Consider the following 17,539-nt stretch of genomic DNA (forward strand, 5'->3'; position numbering starts at 1 on the left):
GAGCACCTCCTGGTGAAAATAATGGAGGAAAAAAAATTCAAGTTTCCTCTTCGAATCAGGAAGGGCAGGATGAGAAAGGAGGCAGATAAGAAACTATGCAGGGCGATGCTGAAAGGAAACAAACCCTCAGATTAATGCTGACTAGAAATTGGAAACATACCTCAGAAATCAACAATACACATGGTCTGTCCTTCCACAAGAAAGGCATTACTGACAACAGGGTTTCAAATTTACTAATGCATGGTTATAAGAGCAGTTGCTAAAATTAAAATGTTTACAAGTATACTAGTTTCATACTAACTTTAACGAAGTGTGTTTTACAAATCTTGCCTCAAAGTTCTGAAAATTTCTGATTTTCCCAAAAGACAGTACTTTGATACATCTCATTTTGCAGAGTTAAAATTTATATACTTTTCTCACTAAATAAATCCCAAAGTAAATGCTAACCTGTCCCATTTTCAGCTCAGTTTATCAGCCATCTGCTTTGGCTTCAGTTCTAGGCTAGCCTTACAAATGAAAATCCTAACAGCCTTCAAATGGGTCCTCAATGGCAGAGAAACTTGGGAGGCTTTTCCAAAAGACAATATGCCAAGCAATGACACTGTCCTCATAACTAGTACATCTACAAAGAATTTTAACTCTCCCAATGCCTCTTAAAATGAGCAAAGCTGTGCTTAATAATACAAATGAGGAAACCCAGGTTTTTGCAAGCTGAAGACCAGAAATTGTTAATCAACCATTAAAACTACTTTTCATATTAATAAATAAAACTTTTAAATTTCCATGTTCAAAAAGAATATATACAGCATTAACAATCTGAGGGTTTCTTCCCTGAGATAAAATTTTTCATTAAGGAATGCCTACAAAAGTATTATTGTGAAAAATAAGGGGAAGTTTTTATCTTCATTTCCAGCACTTTAATTACTAAAAAGCCGCTTACCGTGGCATCTGAAGCCTCAGACCGCACATCTATGTTTAGCGATGTGCTCTCAGCTACAGAACCAGATCCCACAGCTGAATCTATAGTCCGAACATCCTCCTCCTCATTTTCTCTAGCCTGAAATATTTTAGTGGTATAAATCATACAACTATTAAAAAGGGCAATAAAATGTTACAAGGGATGGCACGATTTTTAAATATATTAACTCCTCTGGGGAGGCAATCAGAATGTCATCACCACAGGTACACACTGATGTACTACAAAAATCACTCAGTATGTTATGTAAAAGGTTCAAAACTTACAAGAATTTTCTGGAGAAATTTCATATATGACTTTTCTTGTTCTTTAAGGTGATCTATTAGATGAGTGAGGCGCTCAACATTAGCAGATCTTTCATTTTTCTCCACAAGGTCTTCCCTCATGGAACTAGCTTTAGTAATATACTCACGAATCTGAACAAGCCTGCTTACAATCTGCAGGGGAAATATTAGGGGCGTGAGGGGAGGACATGAAAATAAATAGGATGTGAAAATGAGCATAATTTATTGAACAGCAACAACTTTATAGATTTTAATTTCAAATAACCAAAGATACTTCTAGGTTTATCGCATGAATTCATACATGCAAAAGATCTGAACCAAATTTACAATTGAATCAAAACTTAATAGGCAATACTAAAAACTCCAATTTCCATTAATTTCAAAATTAGTTTTAATTTACATTACTTGAACACTTAACTTTATAAAACAGCATATTAAACTATTATTTATATAAATTCTTCTAGTGTTTATATATTTCTTTATAAATTTTAAAAGTTAAAATACTTTAAAAACAGAATTATCTTTTCAAATGAATTATATAACCATTTAAAGAAACTTCTACAACAATCTATTCATCACATTACTCCTACTTCTCTTTACTAAAAATTAACAATACAGCATTTCACAGGTGAACAGAAAGTCTTAATTTACCTGACTATGCCACTTCTACAATCATTTTTGTAAAAATAAATTTATACAGTTTTGAATAAACCTGACAGGATTAATGAGCAAAAAGTTAAGGAAGTACTCTGAGTGCAAGGTAAGTCACTTCAGTTGTGTCCAACTCTTTGCGACCCTATGGACTGTAGCCCGCCAGGATCCTCTTGTCCAGGGTATTCTACAGGCAAGAACACTGGAGTGGGTTGCCATGCCCTCTTCTAGGCCATCTATCAGACCCAGGGATCAAACCCTTGTCTTTTATGACTCCTGCACTGGCACGTGGATTCTTCACCACTAGTGCCACATGGGAAACCTGGGAAGTACTTTAATTCTACCTAACTGAAATTTCTATGTGTATAAGTATTTTTTAAAATCTTCATGCTTCTACTTTGAGGTTTATGAAAGCAAAGAGTAAAAGAAATATATCACCTGGCTGCTCTCCATTGCAGGCTCTCCTCTTCCATCTTCTTCAGAGACTTGACAGTTTTGCAAAAGGTCATTACTTAAAGCAGAAGCAAACAACTCTTTACACTGTGCTGATCCAATCATTTCTCTCTTTTGAGGACTTATAGTGGCATCTTTGCTCTTGTTAGTATTAATCTGCATAGGCAAAAAGTTGAAGGGCTTTCGGTTCTCACTAAGCTGACGTTTGTTGTTAGCAGCTGTTGCTCTACCTTGAGAATCACTTCCAATGCTTCTCTATATATGAAAGAAAAACCAAATCCCACAAACATTAATCTTTCAAAATTAAAAAAAAAAAAAATCCAATGTTCTTAGTCAGCTTCATCATCAGATATTGATTCAGGAGGTATATATAAAAGATCTGTCGTAAGATTCAGAGCAGCTTCAGACCCACAAAACTATTATGAACCATATTTATAACTCAGATTGCTAGTCATACTTGATCACAGAATATAACATAGGCTTTGGACCTAATGAATCAATGTTAATTAACACAAACATTAACGTAAAGATGTGTCAACGTGAAGCACTGTCTGATAAATTATTCAACTTAGTGCCCGGCATATAGTAACTGTTCAATAATTGATACAAAGGTGACTAAATGATATATGATCATCACTGTCATCATACCAGACTAGAATCTATCTTTATGCATATTTAGAGAAACTTTATCAAAAACAGATCAGACAATAAAATGTGAAAAGTTCATTTTCATTTCTACTTGCTTTTAGTTCTAAACTTGACTTCGGTGATTATAAATACAAATAACAGTTTTACTCTAAACTTGAGATAACAGCACATTCCACACTTAGCCAATGATAAATATTTTAAACTGGATCTTCTCTTTTGCTTAATAGCTATCTTACCCAGTTAGTAGCATGCAAATTTTAGTTTCAAAATGATATCATTTAAGTCAGCCAAACACTGTAATAATAAAGTTCTGTAAAACCTGTCCTCAGCAAGTTTAGAAATAAGGACTTTGTTGCCTTCCAAAGAACACAGCACTGATTAACATTCTTTCCATATGCACAGAAACTAAGAAAAAGAAATAAACAGTTCAATTTCATTAAGACAAATGATTTATCTATGGAAAATACTTTCCATAGTCATAACTTGATTTGTAAAGTAACTTACAAACCTGATCTAAATCACTGAAGTTTATGCGCTGTTTGAGTTTTTCTAGTTCTGCCTGCTCGGGAACAGACATCTGAGTCATGTATCTACTATGTGGAAACGTCAGTGAAGTCTTTGTTCTTCGTCTTCCAACTCCCGGCGATGACTCCGGAGAAATATCATTAGTTACCCTTTTATCACTTTCTACACCAAATTTTCTCTTATTTTTTTCTGATGACCTATTTGCCTTCTTCTGCTGGCTGCCCCAATCCTTTAAAAAAGTAAAGGCAAATGTTAATATGGCCTCTATCAAATCAGGAAAATATTTTGGTATGCTGTAAAATTTGGGGTCTTAAAGTTAGAAATGACAAAACATTTTTCACATAAATACACAGTCTTAGAGGCAATTACTTACCTGCATTAGCCCATTTTCCCTCTATTACACGTAGCCTAAATTTTAAACTGTGCTGAAATTATTGTAATTATTCAGAAAATAACTATTTCCCTATCACAAATCATTAATAAATACCCAACCTCTAACCCTAGCATCAGTCTAAATATTTTCAAAGCATTTTTAAAAATGGTTCCTTATTATTTATAAACTGATTAGTGTAATAAAATTATAGTTATCTTCACTGGTCTCCTTTAAAGTCAACATGTATAGATAGACAGATCAGGAATCAACCTGCGTTCTAAAGCAATTACTGTTATATGAAGAAATGCTCCACTGTGTGACTCTAGGCAATTTATTTCACCTTCATAAATCTGTTTCCTAATCTCTAAAATAGCGTCACCTTTAAAACACAATTTAAAATAACATATATAAAACATCCAGCACAGTGCCTAGCATGTAGTAAGCAACCGATGTTAACTATTATTATTTTCTATAGGGAACAACAATGTACTACATGATAAGGTCTGATATGAAATGATAAAAAAGAATATGGCAGAAAGAGAAGAAAAACTAAAGAGCCTCTTGATGAAAGTGAAAGAGGAGAGTGAAAAAGTTGGTTTAAAGCTCAACATTCAGAAAACTAAGATCATGGCATCTGGTCCCATCCTTCATGACAAATAGTTGGGGAAACAGTGCAAATGGTGACAAACTTTATTTTGGGGGGCTCCAAAATCATTGCAGATGGTGACTGCCAACCCTGAAATTGAAAGATGCTTGCTCCTTGGAAGAAAAGTTATGACCAACCTAGATAGCATATTCAAAAGCAGAGACATTACTTTGCCAACAAAGGTCTGTCTAGTCAAGGCTATGGTTTTTCCAGTGGTCATGTATGGATGTGAGAGTTGGACTATAAAGAAAGCTAAGCATCAAAGAATTGATGCTTTTGAACTGTGGTGTTGGAGAAGACTCTTGAGAGTCCCTTGGACTGCAAGGAGATCCAACCAGTCCATTCTAAAGGAGATCAGCCCTGGGTATTCTTTCGAAGGAACGATGCTAAAGCTGAAACTCCAATACTTTGGCCACCTAATGGGAAGAACTGACTCATTTGAAAAGACCCTGATGCTGGGAAAGATTGAGGGCAGGAGGAGAAGGGGACGACAGAGGATGAGATGGTTGGATGGCATCACTGACTCAATGGACATGAGTTTGAGTAAACTCCGGGAGTTGGTGATGGACAGGGAGGCCCGGCGTGCTGCAGCCCATTGGGTCGCAAAAAGTCTGACAAGACTGAGCGACTGAACTGAACAGAATGTTTTACCAGAAAATAAGTTTATTTACTTAGCTATACTTACATAACACATTCAAAAGTTCTATAAATTCCTACCTTATCCATATTAGAAGAATGTTTTAGTTTTACTTTACTAACACCTTTTGGGATATTTTTCTCTCTTGTAATAAAATTTCCTTCTCTATACACTGTCCCTCCAGCACAATTCACATGTGAATGTTCCTGCCAACCTCCTATTCTACTTACCCCACCCAATCTTGGCCACAGGTGACTGGAAAAGAGATGCATATCTAATACAAGTTAGGATAATCATACTTTAAAATTTCAAATTGAAACTAACAGATAACTAGTCAGTCTATAACAGCAGCCATAACTGAAAACTGTAGAATGAAGGGGCAGCCACAGGATATCATGTGGACAAGATGATAGAGAAAACTGGTCTATGAAAATAAAGTTGGATTTAGTAGAGGCATTCAGAAGCAAAGAGTTAGTGAAGTGAAAAAGTAATTCTTGACAACTTTTGATTGCTTTTTCTAGTCCCTTCCCAAAACCTAGCTATATTCCTTTAACCTATTTTCCATAAAACATCTTTATACTCTTATAATAAATCTCCTTCCTTTTCAGTTTAAGCTAACTCAAGTTGATATGTTACCTGCAAACAAAAATGTCTTCAACTAATATACCAAATAGCCCAGGGTCATTTAATATATCGGCCAGCAAGAAAAACTGTGTCTACACAGTTTCAGTTAGGATGACTTGGCTAAGTCAGGGGAAAGTTGCATTTTAACATCAGTAGCCAACAACACACCATCAATAATAAGATACCTTACCATATTGTTAAGTCGGTCATCAACACTCTCATTGCTCCAGTTTGGTAAATCCTGCTCATTCACACCTTCTTCAAAAGGACCTCCTCCTGTGGCCATACTGGCTTTTACAATTAATCTTCTGCAAAACAAGTTAAGACTAACTTTTTAACATATAAAAACAAACTATAATATTTAAATCATTCCATGAAGCTTAGCAATAGAAACAAGTATCAGAAAAGTTGATTTTATGAAATAAAAGAGGCACCGTCAACCACACACAAAATGATTTAGCTGCCACAGGCATAGTATGTTTAGCATGCATTAAGTAGCTGAAGTGATGGGGAGGGGAAGGAAAAAACCTTGGAATATCCACTCTTTCTGCAGGCTTGCATCCTTTAAGGTTACTTAATTTATTTGACACCAAAAAGGTAAAGAGGTAGGAAAAAGTTACTGGATGGAAATGACATCACTTATAATAGCGACAAAAGTAAAATTATCCAGAAATAACATAATTTTGCCCTATGTAAAGACACATTGTTTTTTAAATTGAAGTATAGTTGATTTACAATGTTGTGCTTATTTCTGCTGTACAGCAAAGTGATTCAGTTAAACACATACAAGAAGCACTATTAAACTCTATAAAACAATGCAAGAGAAAATGTGAATAAGTGGAAAAACATACTATCTCCTTAATGAGAAAACTAACCATTTTTTCTGAATTTATAGACTTAATTAAATACCCACTGGGATTCTTGGAATTTGACATAACAATTCTAAAAACCATCTGGAAGAACAAACAAGTTAAAAAAAAATTACCTGAAAGATAAAAGCAAGAGTTGCTGCAGTAGTCAAGAGAGTAGAAAATTAATCCCAAGATATTAAACCACATTAAGTATCTACATGGTTCAATAAGCACCACTCATAAAGCAAATCCTCAAATATACCCAAATCAAAAAATTTAGTGACAAAAATTAACTATAGCTAACATCAATTTTGTTCACTATATGCCAAGTGCTAATGCTAAACATTTTTACCATTTAACCTTTGCAATAATTGAGTGGTAAAAGATTATTCAATTGATGGGACAATTTGCTAACAATGTTGAAAAAAGTTTATTTAAAGCTTTAACAGACTTCCTAAACTAGGATTCATCATCTTAAACACAAAACACAGAAAAATGATTTCAGTGACTATTTTCTCAATTCTCCCAAGGATGGTACATACCCAGTACCATTCCAGACACACAGAAGAATTAATTCATAGTAAACAACAGATGCCTTAGAGCATTAGAGCTTAATTCCCCTCAGATGAAAAAGTCAGCCTTACACCATAAACCAAGATACTATCCAGTAGATTAAAAATAGATGAATAAGATTAAAGAGTCAAATAAAATAAAAGAAAAAAGAACAAACTTTACAAATAGAGATTTTTACTAATTTGGAATGTGGAAATAAAAAGGAATATGTTCAACCAATTTTATTCACGCACAAGTGAATCCTACATATACTGAGAATAAATAGTAAATGACAAGCTGGGAAAAAAATCTGAAAGAAATATGAAGTATATAATTAATATCTTTACTATATTAAAAAATGCTTGTGTGAAAGCAGTTGTTGATTATGGGGTAGGAATGTGATTTTTGCTCTTTACCTTATATATTTTCAGCAATATTTTACAACATTTCTTATACTAGAAATATATTTAAGAACTTTGCAAAATAACTGATACTCATAAAGAGGTATGTCCAGTGAACTGACTCATTAAAATGAAACATTTTACATCTACCTTTTTCTAAGATGCACTGATATAATTTGTAATATTAAAGAATAGGAGCTCAAAAAAATACATAAGCAACAGAGGTGAAAACAATACCTAACATTACAAAAAACAATTTATCTTAAAGTGGAGATTAGAAGAGAAATTACTAAAATATTTAAGTAAAAACTCTAACCAACTTTTTGGTAAAATACAGTATGTTACATTTTCTATCAGGAGAGTAATAATAAAGTAACTTTAAGATAAATTAAAAATATATTCAGAGATGTTTTATACTCATTTTTTTATTAGGATGAATTCTTCCTAAAATGAGCTTTTCCTAAGGATCTAGTGATAAGCTAATGACTTTGAACACAAGTTTCTAAAACAATTTAAAACATATTAAAATTAGTCTGGGGAAAATATATCAACTATTTCTTAAAAATCATTTTTAAAGACCATTTACTAAATAAAGTCTACGAAGTTTATAAACAACTTTGTCTAGTTGTGATTGATGTAAGATGATATTGAGTATTTATATCTCAGTAATAATGATACCAAATGGTTAAGAAGGCATACTCCTACAGAAATAAAATTATCAGCATGAAGATAATGAAGTTACTGCCTGTGGATCAATTCTCACTGTATTCAGCTGCTTTCTTTATGGGAGTAGCTATCTCACCCTATAACAGGTAGAAAACAAAGGCAAGTCATTTCTTTCTTATGTCAACCTCTTTAACCTCTTCAAAGTCGCCTTTAAAACTACTGATATCTATCCTCTAAATTTTATTCTGTAAACACATTAATATAATTTATATAGTTTTTGATTATGTTATGATTATTATAAACTATTATTTATATAGAAAGACTTTTAATACTTTTCAAAACACTAGGTGTGTAAGAGAAGAGGACCAATGCAAGGAACATTTTGATGGCCGAATCAATATGGCTTAGCAATTATAATGAAGTGGGAGATGAGGCAGGGAGAAAGGAGTTAACGGGTGACCCCTGGGTTTCTAGCTTGAAAACAGGGTATATGATGATACATTCAAAGTAATTTGAAAAGAAACACATTTCTGTTAATGAGAGAAAAAGATGAGCTCAGTTTTAGAGACGTTTGAGATATCTATTGCATACTGCTACTGCTACTGCTAAGTCGCTTCAGTCGTGTCCGACTCTGTGCGACCCCATATACAGCAGCCCATCAGGCTCCCCCGTCGCTGGGATTCTCCAGGCAAGAACACTGGAGTGGGTTGCCATTTCCTTCTCCAATGCATGACAGTGAAAGTGAAACTGAAGTCACTCAGTCATGTCCGACCCTCAGCGACCCCATGGACTGCAGCCTTCCAGGCTCCTCCATCCATGGGATTTTCCAGGCAAGAGTACTGGAGTGGGGTGCCATTGCCTTCTCCATACCCAATTAAATTTGTCCAGCAGGCAAACAGCCATCTCTCAGAAGTGAAATCTAGGCTACAGAGATGTGCAAATCATCAATTCATTAAAGAATGTAAAGTGGAACAGAAGGCTCATGGAGAAGATAAAGAGTAAGAGAAGACTAACCCTTGAAGGACATAGATATTTAAAAAAGAAAGGAAAAGAACACTCAGAAGGTATACAGAAAGACAGGAGGGAAACCAAAACCAGAAGAATGTGCTAGAAAGAGGGAGAAGTGTGTAAAGAAGGAGGGTATGATAAGAATGCCAAGTATTACTTTACCATGTAAACAAACTAGTGAGAAGTGTACACCTGGATTTAGCAACAAGGAGGTTACTGACAACCTTGGTAAAAATCAATTCCATAACTGAAATGCATTTATTGATGGGGAAGAGAAAAAACTAAGGGAAATCATTAGGTGATTTTTTCAAAAAACCATTCTGTGAAGGAAAACAGGCAGAGAAGATCAAGTAGAAAGATTCCTTAAAATGGAGGCATCTTACATATGGTAATGCACATGTTTCAACGCTACTCTCTCAAGTCATCCCACACTCCTCCCTTCCCCCACTGTATTCCAAAAGTCGGTGTTTCCTTTACTTCCCTGCAAATAGGATCATCAGTATTATCTTTCTAGATTCCATATATACGCATTAATATATATTTGTCTTTCTCTTTCTGACTTACTTCACTCTGTGTAATAGACTCTAGGTTTGTCCACCTCAGTAGAACTGACTCAAATGCATTCTGCATGACACAGGGAACCCAAAGTTGGTTCTCTGTGACAACCTAGAGGGGTGGGAGGGGACATATGTATACCATTGGCTGATTCATACTGATGTATGGCAGAAACCAACACAATATTGTAATTATCTTCCAATTAAAAATAAAATTAAAAAAATACTAATAAAACTGATAAATATATATCTAACCAGGGGGTAAAGAGGGAGGTATCTTGAGTACATTTAAAATTTGTCAGGACAGTGCTCATAGAGGGAGACAAAGATGCAAACTGTGTGTGGTCTCTGAAAAATTGGGACCAACTGGGATCTAGGGCTTAAGAAACATGATTAGCATTAGACAGGCAAAAGAACACCCCTTTCACTGAAATGAAAGAAAGAAAGGATAGAACTGGATACAGGCTAGTTAGCAGATTTGGTGGTAGGAAGTTGAAAGAGTCTGTTAATTGCTGTGAAGTAAAACGGATTGCTCGTTAAATATTCGAGGGTAAGATGACAGTGTCTGAGAGGCTGGGGAAGGGTGACGAGAGTGAATGAGCAGCACTAAGGACTCAGACAAGAGCAGAGAACATTCACTGTTAGCACTAATGTAACACTAATCTGCAGTTTCCATTTTTTTCCCCAGAAGTGCTCATCAGCCTTCATGTAAAGCAGTGGATTCCACTGAATCCGTCCAAGGTTGGGATTTTGCCAGACAGGTTTAATAGAAAAACAATGAGATGGGAAAGCTGAAGCCACTGGAAAATAATTAGCACAAGTGATGGATGATCATGTGTGAAGCAGAATGGAGATAAAATTCTTTTACTTCAAACAAGCACTTTCATCCATCCTATGACCTACTAAAGTTAAGTCGAAACTATTATTTATAAGTTTCATTTTGCTATTTTTGACAGTCTTATTTGGTTTCCTCATCTTACAAGGATAGGAAATGCAAAAATATCACGGCAATTTACAAGCTACTTTCCGTGACTATCTTTCTGAAGAAAATCCTGATGTAGAAGTCTTACTATAAGTATTACAGATATCTAAGTGGAATATCACAGTATTAATTACCATGAAAATACCCATGACTGATTAAAGTTACCTTTGAAATAAAAATACAAATTATCAAGAAAAAATTATTTTTCCTAAAATCTTTAAAATTCAGATATTATTTCTCAAATGGTATTAAATGACTCATAAGTGTCTTCGGAAATATCTTACATCTCAACTGACAGTTGTGAACCAAAATAAAGGATTTCCCTGGTGGCTCAGGGGTAAAGAATTCACCTGCCAATGCAAGAGATGAATATTTGACCCCTGGGTTGGGATGTAACCCTGGAGGAGGGCATGACAAACCACTCCAATATCCTTGCCTAGAGAATCCCATGGATAGAGGAGCCTGGCAGGCTAAATCCATGGGGTAGAAAAGAGTCGGACGCAACTAAGCACATCCAAATAAAATACCGTAGAAAGTACATATATATATATTTTTTTACATTTGCTTAGAGTCACAAAATAACCAGAGCTGGTATCTTATATCATCTGTACAAGTTTTCTACAGGTTGAATTAGCTGAGCTATTTCTTTTACTAATTATATAAGGAAATATCCAGTATACTCTTTTGAAAGCCTTAACATAGTGCACAACCACACTAAGCACGTTTAATGGAAACTGAGAAGAAAACGTCTAAGTTTTTGGCATTATGTGTTGTTTAGTTTCATTTGAGGAATTTCTCATCTTCTTCTCTGTACCTAAAAACCATACAGATCCTTTGCATAGTTCTTTGAGTTTGACACACTTATTAAAAATTTCAGTAATTTTTTAGAACTTAAGGTGTCTCTTTATAATTACCCTCTTCAAAAAAAACAAAAGTTCTTTAGGTACTGAGGGGAAGAAGATGAATAGACTGCCATACAACACTCAATCTGAATCAACAAAAATTTGATTAGACCTCACCATGTACTGTACTGGTCTATCTTATGGTACAGTTACTCTGCGTAGAACATTTCCACACCAAGAAAATTTAATATATCCTCGCTGACTACAAAAGCAAATGAGAACCCTGAGGTCAACTAAATTCGGCTTGTTAAAACCTCTCTCTGCAGCTTATATTTGAAATCTGTCACTTCCTTGTCACTGATACCTCCCTAGGCAAATCTATACATCCTGCTATAACCAATCCCAATCTTCAATGCCATTCCATCCCATACTCTCCACTCATAACAGCTCTTCCTGTGATTCCTTTCCACTGGACCACTACAAACTCACTCCCTATTATACAACCTTGATCTATTCCCAAACATTCCTCCTACTTCTTTGGCTTCATTAAAATCCCAAACCACTCTGAAAGCACTATTTCCTTAGAAATCCTTTCTAGATGTTACTCTTCCTAGTCTCTCAGATTCATGGGGAAAGAATATCATTTACAGACTATTCTTATTTAACAATGCTTAGCCTTCCTCTTTTGAACAAATTAACCATCAAAAACACCACTCCCCCTATCTTGGGTACCATTTCCTACTGTTCACCCCAAGACAGTCTTACACTTTTAACTGGCTTGTGGTTTTCACTCTCCACGTTACTCTCTGCTTTCATGACCCGAGCATTTGTAATGATTTTTCTAAGACTCTGACCTCAGTTACAACATCCATCTCATCTGCTCTATTCCAATACTATTTCTACTCTGGACAGATAATTTGTTCAACATCCTAAACTTCTGAAATACCTCTTTCTGAACCTAAGTCCTTGCATTCTGTTTTGTCTCACCTGCTCATTCCTGCTGAATTTACCCCTTGGCCCTGCTGAATACCTCCTGTCCCTTGATCATTTTCCTTTCCAAGAATCCATTCACTTCTCACTTTCTTACTTAACCCATGAATGCCACTTCCAAAAATGCCTTGCTAGCATCCTTGGCCTCCTCATCAATTTGCCCATTTTATCAACTCAATTTTTTATAAACCTCATTTCTCGTTCTTTCTGTTTGTACTCTCAAAACTGTCAAATTATAAAATGGCATTGACTGTGTCCACTATTAAGGTATACTACACATTGACACTTTCAAAATGTAGGTTTACTCCTTGAGGCAAGGCACTTTACCTGTTTTGCTCACTGCCCTATCTCTAGGTCTTTGTAGCCATGAAGTCACACATTGTATGCACTCAGTTAAATTTGTATGATGAATGTACTGCTATGTTACCCTTTTCTGGCTTCTTAATAAATTCCCTAGTGTGATTACTCTGAACACTCTATTTTTCCCAAATCTCATACATTTACCTCTTTTCCAACAAATGGCCAAATCTCCTATTAAGAAAACCAAGGTCTTTTAAAGCAAGTTTAACTCAACTGCTTTGTATTTTTATTCTATTTTATCCATCTTCGCTAAAGTGTTAAAAGGAAAATTATTTGTGACTGATTTTACAACTTTTTATTTTACCAAATACTCCAGTGTTAAAGACTCTAAAACACAGACTCATATCTGACATTTCCTTTGAGTTCTATTTTTCTTTCAACCAATAGAAAAAGATACCAAGAAGTACAATTAAGATATAAATCAATGGCCAATCTATATTCTTATGATAACCTATTGCATAAGTGTGTTGAAGATTTGTCTGCCTTCCTAGAAAGCAAGGATATATTCATCATATTTTGAGACTTAGGCTGTCTTCAAAATTTTAACAGGAGAACTAAATTGTCTGAAATCTTTAAAAGAGTAATTATTGCTAAAACGGTTCTAACAAAAATTTCTTCTAATCCTCATGCTCTAGTCATTTAATTTCTAAATTGTCCTTAACAAACAATTTCTTAACTTTCCCTCAGTGAACTGAACTTGACTTCTGCTGGTCAGAGAGTATCTTTACGTAACCAGCATTTGAGAATGCCCTGTGTATAGAAACTAAAGTTTAAAGTAAGTTTAGACAACTGAAACTAACAAACTTCAATCGACAGTATACATAAGCTCAAAACGTAGAGGAGTTTGTGAATAAAAAATAAGAACAGCCAATTAATAGAAAAGTTGTACCAGATGACTTAAGAGTAAATGAATTGGGAACAAGAGGCTATCCAAATAGTTGCTACAGGAAACATTCAAACTCAAATGAGCAGATGAAGAAACTGTGAAGACAAAGACATTTTTAAAAATGTTACATAAACTATCGCAGCATTTAGTAATTACGAATGACATGGCTCTTTTCAAACGAAAGTATGAAGACAGACCAAAGTGGCACACCAAAAAGCAGGCCAAACAGGGCAGCAAACCTAGGCCGTTGGTTTACTACAGGCACTGGTATTTTATAACAGTATTCAGCATCAAGTCTTCTTCAAATGGAACACAAAAGCCAATAACATATGCAATGATGTCAAATTACCTGTTTAAAATCTAGTTTTCGTAGCTCAGAAACAGCTCCCTTCCTGCTTCACACTTCAAAGCTGTTGTGTGCTTATGATTTAAAAAAAAAGAAAATCATTTTAGCCCATTTCACTGTGATGTACAGAATACCAAATAGTATTTATAACCTAAAGTGTGCTCAGAAAATCAACAGAAAAGGAAAAATCCAATTAATCAATATTTTAAATTCAACGTACTTTAATTCTTTAGGAAAACAAGGCAATCAACAGGTTTAAATCCTCCAAACCTGTTAAGAGCCTACCAAACAGCACTGTGATACCTTAATATCTACTTGGGAATACAATGAAATTATAATGTAAAAACACTATAATGCAATCATCATACAAATTTCTCCATCAATGTTAAAATCGAAGCAAAAGATTACTCTTTCAGATTGACCCAGTCATTAACTTCCTGTCACGCAAAACTATTCCAGAACTTTGCATCCCCGTTGATGAGGACATTTTTTTATTTAAAAGCTAGCAACTTCGTTAAAAAATAACTGTCACTACAGAAACGCAAGGTTTACATTTCAGTTCAAAAACTCAGAATTACAATGGTTTCTAGCGGCTCTATCTGGGAAGGTGTTAGGGAAAGAAAGAAGCAGGTGCACCCAGAGCTTTACACACCACCCACTCCAGTAACCAGAGAATAGCACAAGGCGGAGTCTGGAAGGCAGTTATGGGGCGGGGGTGGAAGGGGCGCCCAGAAACCCCGCTTCCTCCAGCGTCAAAACACGATCCGTCACCCGGAGAGCCCCCGCCACAGACCTCGAATTGGTGAAATATATAATATATATATATATATATATATATATATACCCCCCCCCTAAGATAGGATGAGCTCTAGAGGAATGAGCCGCGGGGCTTAAAAGTTTGGAGGCCCCGCCTCCCCAGCGGGGCCTACGACCTAATCCCCAAACACTCGTTTCTGCAGAGCAAGCAACGTTCCTCGAATCCATTTGGCCTTTAGTATTTCGCCCATCCAAACTGGACCTGCAGTAAGGGATGGCGAAGGGGCGCCGCGGGAGGGCGGAGGGAAGCGCGGTGAAATTAGCATTCGCCTCGCCAGTAGGAACCCCAAAGTCAGGAACGCCTCCCCCGGCCCTTCTGCTCTAAAACGCCCGGGACGGCGTCAATCCTGCCGCTCACGGCCCAACCCCAAAGTCGCATCGCTCCTAACCCGCTCTTCTCCACTCCAAATTCTGGAGCTCGAGAGCCCCACGGAACGGAATTTGGGCGGTAGGGTAGAAGAGGCGCAGATTATGGCCCACTAAGGCTCCTTGCTATGGAAAACGAGACGCCCCCTCCCAACCAAACCGTAACCCCGACGCCGCTTCCTCTACTTGCGAGGGACATTCCTGGGGCGCCCGAGTCCCCAGGGCGGCCTCCTCCCCGGGGCCAGCAAGAGGGGCGGGGAGGCAACCAGGGGGTCCTGCAGTCGCCGACGCGTCCCTAGATGCTCACCCCAAGATCAGCATCGCTCGGTCCGGGGGAAGGGGCAATCGGCCCGCCCAGGGGACGGGAAGCAAGCAGCAACGAGCCCCACCAGAGGCGCGGGCCTGAGGCCAGGCTCTCCAGGATCAAGTGTCCCAGGGCCGTTGCTCTCCCGCCCCGGCGCCGCTCTGCCCTCGGTTGCCAAGGGCTGGGAACACGCAGGCATTACCTGTAAACGAAGCAGCCGCTCCTGCCAAAGGCAGAGTAGCGGTCAGCGCCCCCGAGACCCGCCACCGGCAGCGGGCCGCCCTTAGAGACCGCAGCAGGGAGAAGCCCCAAGTTCCCTGGCTGCTTAAGGGCCCAATGGCCGCCTCGTCTACCTCAGCTCCTCAGCGCCAACCGCCGCAGCCACCGCCATCTTAGGATCTCATTGTGGTGGGAGAAGAGGGGCGGGGGGACTGCAGAGGGGGCAACGCGCCGGGAGACATGCGCCGTCTCCTCGGCAACGGCCGCACGGGGGCGAAACTCGCCCGGGCGGGAGCCGCAGTGCGATCCGCGCGCTAGACCGGAGTCATGTGACCCGCTGGAGTCGGTGGTGTCACCTCGCGCTCCGGAGCCCGGTGTCGAGTCTACAAACGAACCACCAGAAACTACATATCCCAGAATGCCAGCTCGATCTCGGGTTACACGCTCCCGCTCGTTCGCCGAGACGGATGTGACTACGAATCCCAGCATGCTGTGCACTTCCGGCTCCTCCACAAGGAGGGCGAGGCCTCTGAGGAAGTGGTTGGAGACCGGCCTTGGCAGATGGAAAAGGAGCGGAGGCGCGATCTCGTTTTCCTTGGGGCGGGGGATGGGGAGGGAGATGTCAGCCCCTGGAAGTGTCGGAAGAAGGAGAGAGACCAGAAACTGGGGTCGCTCTCCACCCATATGTGGGTCGGGAATGGATGGAACCAAAAGGGCCTTTACAATCTGGGCCTAATTTTACACCTGAGGAGATAAACCCACGCAAGTTTATTAGCCGAAATCGTCCATTTGGTCAGTGGGAGCATCATCAGTCAGTAATTAATGCCAGCTTGAATTCATGCCCTGCTGGTCTTAGAAGAGCCAGATGATTTTCATCAAAATTGAATCTCAAGAAATGTTATCTGAAACTATAGTCTCTGAATTCCCTGTGTATATACTCTCTTCTCTCACCAGCGACACTGTTAAGGTTAGTAATACATTGACAGGTTCTCTCGTAAACCCCCCAAAATGAGTAAAGTGATAGTTAAGGTCTTCGGTGTGACTAACTGAAAGCTTTAAACATTGCTCAGTTTTTCTTGCGTACGAGAGCATTTTATTTTTCGACAGTTTGCAGATGCGGGATAGTTTTGTTTTAAGCAAGATAAGGGTAGGAGGAATGAAGAATACGCACCTGAGTTCCAAGAGCAAATTGTTCTCAGTTCAGTTCAGTCGCTCAGTCGCGTCCGACTCTTTGCTACCCCATGAATCGCAGCACGCCAGGCCTCCCTGTCCATCACCAACTCCTGGAGTTCACTCAGACTCACGTCCATCGAGTTAGTGATGCCATCCAGCCATCTCATCCTCGGTCGTCCCCTTCTCCTCCTGCCCCCAATCCCTCCCAACATCAGAGTCTTTTCCAACGAGTCAACTCTTCGCATGAGGTGGCCAAAGTACTGGAGTTTCAGCTTTAGCATCATTCCTTCCAAAGAAATCCCAGGGCTGATCTTCAGAATGGACTGGTTGGATCTCCTTGCAGTCCAAGGGACTCTCAAGAGTCTTCTCCAACACCACAGTTCAAAAGCATCAATTCTTGGGCGCT

At 38.2% G+C, this 17,539-nt stretch overlaps 1 protein-coding gene across 50 annotated transcripts in view; it reads right to left on the reverse strand.

Annotated features, from left to right (window-relative positions):
- PCM1 (pericentriolar material 1) overlaps positions 1–16,151 on the reverse strand; it is a 90,846-nt gene extending 74,695 nt beyond the window's left edge. For 15 of the 50 annotated variants that reach the window (XM_060407003.1, XM_027962592.2, XM_060406995.1 and 12 more), the window contains exons 1-7: positions 15,944–16,151; positions 14,259–14,329; positions 6,008–6,125; positions 3,521–3,766; positions 2,350–2,619; positions 1,243–1,413; positions 941–1,057 (exon numbers count right to left, since the gene is read on the reverse strand). In XM_060407003.1, the coding sequence (XP_060262986.1) occupies positions 941–1,057; positions 1,243–1,413; positions 2,350–2,619; positions 3,521–3,766; positions 6,008–6,103 (900 nt within the window). In that variant the 5' untranslated portion in view covers positions 6,104–6,125; positions 14,259–14,329; positions 15,944–16,151. Of the gene's footprint in view, positions 1–940; positions 1,058–1,242; positions 1,414–2,349; positions 2,620–3,520; positions 3,767–6,007; positions 6,126–14,258; positions 14,330–15,744; positions 15,872–15,943 lie in introns of those variants that run through there. The other 35 variants (XM_060406993.1, XM_060406996.1, XM_060406990.1 and 32 more) reach the window with 9 other exon arrangements.
- Positions 16,152–17,539: the final 1,388 nt, after the last annotated feature.

The sequence above is a fragment of the Ovis aries genome, chromosome 26 (assembly GCF_016772045.2).
Source record: "Ovis aries strain OAR_USU_Benz2616 breed Rambouillet chromosome 26, ARS-UI_Ramb_v3.0, whole genome shotgun sequence".
In the NCBI taxonomy this organism is placed as follows: Eukaryota; Metazoa; Chordata; class Mammalia; order Artiodactyla; family Bovidae; genus Ovis; species Ovis aries.